This window comes from Parambassis ranga, chromosome 14 (assembly GCF_900634625.1).
Source record: "Parambassis ranga chromosome 14, fParRan2.1, whole genome shotgun sequence".
Classification (NCBI taxonomy): domain Eukaryota; kingdom Metazoa; phylum Chordata; class Actinopteri; family Ambassidae; genus Parambassis; species Parambassis ranga.
Genome location: NC_041034.1, coordinates 16998302 through 17001919, shown reverse-complemented (window position 1 = coordinate 17001919; position 3618 = coordinate 16998302). Strand labels below are relative to the sequence as shown.

Below are 3618 nucleotides of genomic sequence, written 5' to 3'. Positions count from 1 at the left end.
GCACGTAGTTAATTCAGACAGTGTACAGATAAAGTCGTTCACTGTTTTGGGTAATTACATTTAAAACAACAGTCCGCCAAATTAGCGTTTTTCTTTTTTGGGGGTATGTTTATGAAACACAACCTACCAGGAAATAAAGCCACTCCTTCAATTGTTAGCATTGTAGCAAACAAGCTAACGTGCGCAGTCACTACTAGGAGTAAGTAACTCCTCCCGTGAAGTAAATTAAATACTTCTGTGTCCAGTAGTAGTAACGTTATTGTTTCACCGCACGCAGCTAACCGCGAGCTAAGCCCGGAGAGCAGTTTAGCTAGCTGAAGTAGAAACAGCGTTTGATAAAAGTTATACAACAAAATCACATACCTCCGGATAGCTGTGGTCTTTAGCTGTGGTCTTCGTATATACTGTTCATATTAGTGTGCGGAAGTGCAGCGCAGCAGCAATCCAACAACAACGTTTGAAGGGGCGGGAGGAGAGATTCTTCTTCTTCTCCTCTGCTGGCTTCCGGTGAGGAGAGGTGGGTGATGGCGCCCTCTACAGATACACAATGCTGTTTTTAATTTGATTTATTCAATACATTAGATGCAGACTGTTAGATATTTGTTTACAGAATCTGAGAACACCCGTGATGTTTTATTTTACTTTGCATCAGTTTCACATGTAATACTACAAATAAATGAAATGTCAAAACAGTTTGTTTTCTTTTAGAATAGAATAGAATAGAATATACTTTATTAATCCCTTTGGGAAGGTCCCTCGGGGAAATTTGGGTACAAGCAGCACTACAACACCAACAGTCAGAGCAAGAGTTAAATAGAATAAGATAAAATAGAATAAAATAGAATATAGTGCAGTAAAAAATAAAGGATAAGAGGAATTATTTACAAACATTGCACACCAGCATAGATTGTCATGTGATATAGTGCAGTAATGTAAAGGAATTGTGTACAAAAAATTTGCACAGCAGCATAAATGGTAATGTGGTATAGTGCCGTAAATGTAAACAAACATTGCACAGCAGCATAAATGGTACAGGATTATTGCACATGTAAATTATTGCACGTGTGTTGTATCAGGCGGGCTGTGCTCCTCCCTTCCTTCTCCCCCTCCTGCCAAAAGCAGAGTTGTAGAGTTTGATGGATCGGGGGACAAAGGAGTCTCTGAGTCTGTTGGTCCTGCTCTTGGGGAGGAGCAGCCTGTGACTGTTCTGGCTCCTCTGAGCGCTGATGACAGTGTGCAGAGGATGACTGGCATCGTCCACAATAGCCAGGAGTTTTCTTAGTGTTCTCCTCTCTGCCACTGTCACCAGGGAGTCCAGCTTCATGCCGACCACAGAGCCGGCCCGCCTGATAAGTCTGTCCAGCCTGTTAGCACACCTTTTGTTTATGTTACCCCCCCAACAGACAACAGCATAAAAAAGTGTACTGGCCACCACAGACTGGTAGAACATCCACAGGAGTTTCCTGCAGATGTTGAAGGCTCCCAGTCTTCGCAGGAAGTACAGTCGGCTCTGGCCCTTCTTGTACAGGTGATCTGTACAGCATGTCCAGTCCAGCTTGTTGTCCAGCCACAACCCGAGGTACTTGTAGTTGCCTACAATCTCCACCTCGTCGTCCCTGACGGTCACTGGACGTGGCTGTGGGCTGGACTTCCTGAAGTCGATGACCAGCTCCTTAGTCTTTGAGGTGTTAAGCTGGAGATGGTTCACCTGACTCCAGGTGACATCTGAGGACATCCATACTTCATCTACATTAATTCAACAAGTGCATGATCAATGAATATGATCTGCCTGTGATGTATGATCTAATTTGACCTCAGCTCCTCCCTCTGTCTGAGGAGGTTCTGGAAGGCTTTCTCTCGGTAAATGAAAAAGTTTCTGTTCCGCTCCAGGTCCTGAGCGTTGATAATGCGGGTCACCAGAGCTTGCTGAATGGCCGAAGACTCACAGGGATGGTGCTGCACGTTGTGACTGACGTTTCTCCAAGGCTCGATGACTAACATGTGTTCTTCCTCCTTCCTGCTGTGCCCAGCAGAAATATTGAGTGTGTTTTTATTTATCATACCTACAGTGGTGTCATTGTTTCCCTTCCTGTCTTCGTTGAGTCCAACGTCCTCTGTGGAGCCATGAGTTTTACAGCTTCCAGCAGTTGAATTGGGTGTGGTAGAGTCATTGAATATATCAGCCGAGACACTTGGACTGACCAAACTGATATTAAAAAGGACACTGCTGGAGCATGTTGTATTGGTTGCACTGGTTTCTTTTGGACCACTGGCTGCATTGATTGCAGTGTGATGTGGGCCTGGAGCTGCAGTCTCCTGGATGTTTCTGCGCAGATAAGCTGCGTAGCCCTGAATCAGGTGATTCAGTCCTGTCTTATAAGAAAAACGCAGTGATTTAGCAGATCCCAAAGGCACAGAGTTCAGACGGACCTGTTGGAAGAAGAACAAAAGTATATCTGAGCTTGTCTGTTTTTTAGCACCTTGTCAGACATAACAGAGCTCTTACTTAAGTTGCATTGTGGGTAATGTAGGCAACAGTTTAAGGCACAAAAAAGCATGTGGATACTGCACCATATGGTCATTGACATGTTTCATCTGGAGTTTTCGCCTGCCCGTCCTTACCTGGTGCAGTCTCAGGTGCAGGTGAAAAGCTGCTCCTGCCAACCACTGCTGCATGGACACTGAGCTCATTCTCTTCTTGTTAATCATCCTCTCATAATGATCAAGCAGTTCAAGTTTCAGCAAACTGTCGTAGAGCTCCGTGGTTTCGGCCATTGTCTCCTGGTTGTTGGCGATGCCAGGAATGAGGCGGAGGTAGCTGTTAATTAGCTGGCCAATTCTTGAAGAGGTACTGATGCCAAAAATCATCATGGCCTGGGGTCCCTGCGTTGATAGATGGCCCTCTGTGGATGATCCTTGCACTCGGACCTGATAAGATAACAATTTTTGATTTTTTTTTCTACAAAAAACACACAAAACTGAACAGCTTTGCCTACATGTTGGGCAACCTGGTCAAAAAGCATGGACAGAGCCAGAGCAATGACCCCTACTCCTCCATAGGTGACCCTGCTGCCCCCCAGCTCTCCGATCAGGCTCTGTCTGAACGCCGCTTGCTGCTCTCTGCTCATACCCCGCTGCAGGAAACCATATCGATGCTGCAGTGCTGCTGAGGAGTCCAGTGACAGGAAGGTTGTGAGGACGGGATCCAAGGAGATATCAGGGATGATGCTGGCATCTCGTGCCACAGAGAACAGCTGGTGGACGGTGGCTGGAGAAGGAAGACACAAACCGCGGCCCATCGGGATCATGGCTGCAACTGTCAGTTTAACCAGTGTGTGCTGAGTGTTATCTGTGTTATCTCTGTGTGTTTATTCAGCCCATTCAGGAGGATGTTATCAACGTGACCAGTCCACCATAGAGAGCATGAACAGGAATACAAATGCATGACCTCTTTGTTTAATGAAACAAGGGTTATGCACAAACCTCAGATGTCCTGTAGTTTGAGTCTACATGTTCTGTTTGCAGCCTGTTTCACTGCAGCTGTGGACATAAACAGGCTGAATAGTCTTTTACATCGTTCATTGTTTATGAAAATAGGACCTTCCTGTTTTATGCAAA

General features: G+C 45.5%; 1 protein-coding gene across 1 annotated transcript; it reads right to left on the bottom strand.

Annotated features, from left to right (window-relative positions):
* Positions 1–1803: 1803 nt before the first annotated feature.
* LOC114446572 (uncharacterized) lies at positions 1804–3340 on the bottom strand. Its single transcript, XM_028422224.1, has 3 exons — positions 2997–3340; positions 2623–2928; positions 1804–2430 (listed from the first exon to the last, which is right to left on the bottom strand). The coding sequence occupies exons 1-3, from the start codon at positions 3306–3308 to the stop codon at positions 1804–1806; spliced, it is 1245 nt and encodes a 414-aa protein (XP_028278025.1). The 5' UTR covers positions 3309–3340.
* Positions 3341–3618: the final 278 nt, after the last annotated feature.

Coding starts and splice junctions, on each gene's coding strand:
- LOC114446572 (XM_028422224.1), bottom strand. CDS start 3,308: ATGATCCCGATGGGCCGCGGTTTGTGTCTTCCTTCTCCAGCCACCGTC. Junction 2,929..2,996: donor TTGACCAGGTTGCCCAACAT/GTAGGCAAAGCT, acceptor TTATCTTATCAG/GTCCGAGTGCAAGGATCATC. Junction 2,431..2,622: donor TGCACCTGAGACTGCACCAG/GTAAGGACGGGC, acceptor TTCTTCCAACAG/GTCCGTCTGAACTCTGTGCC.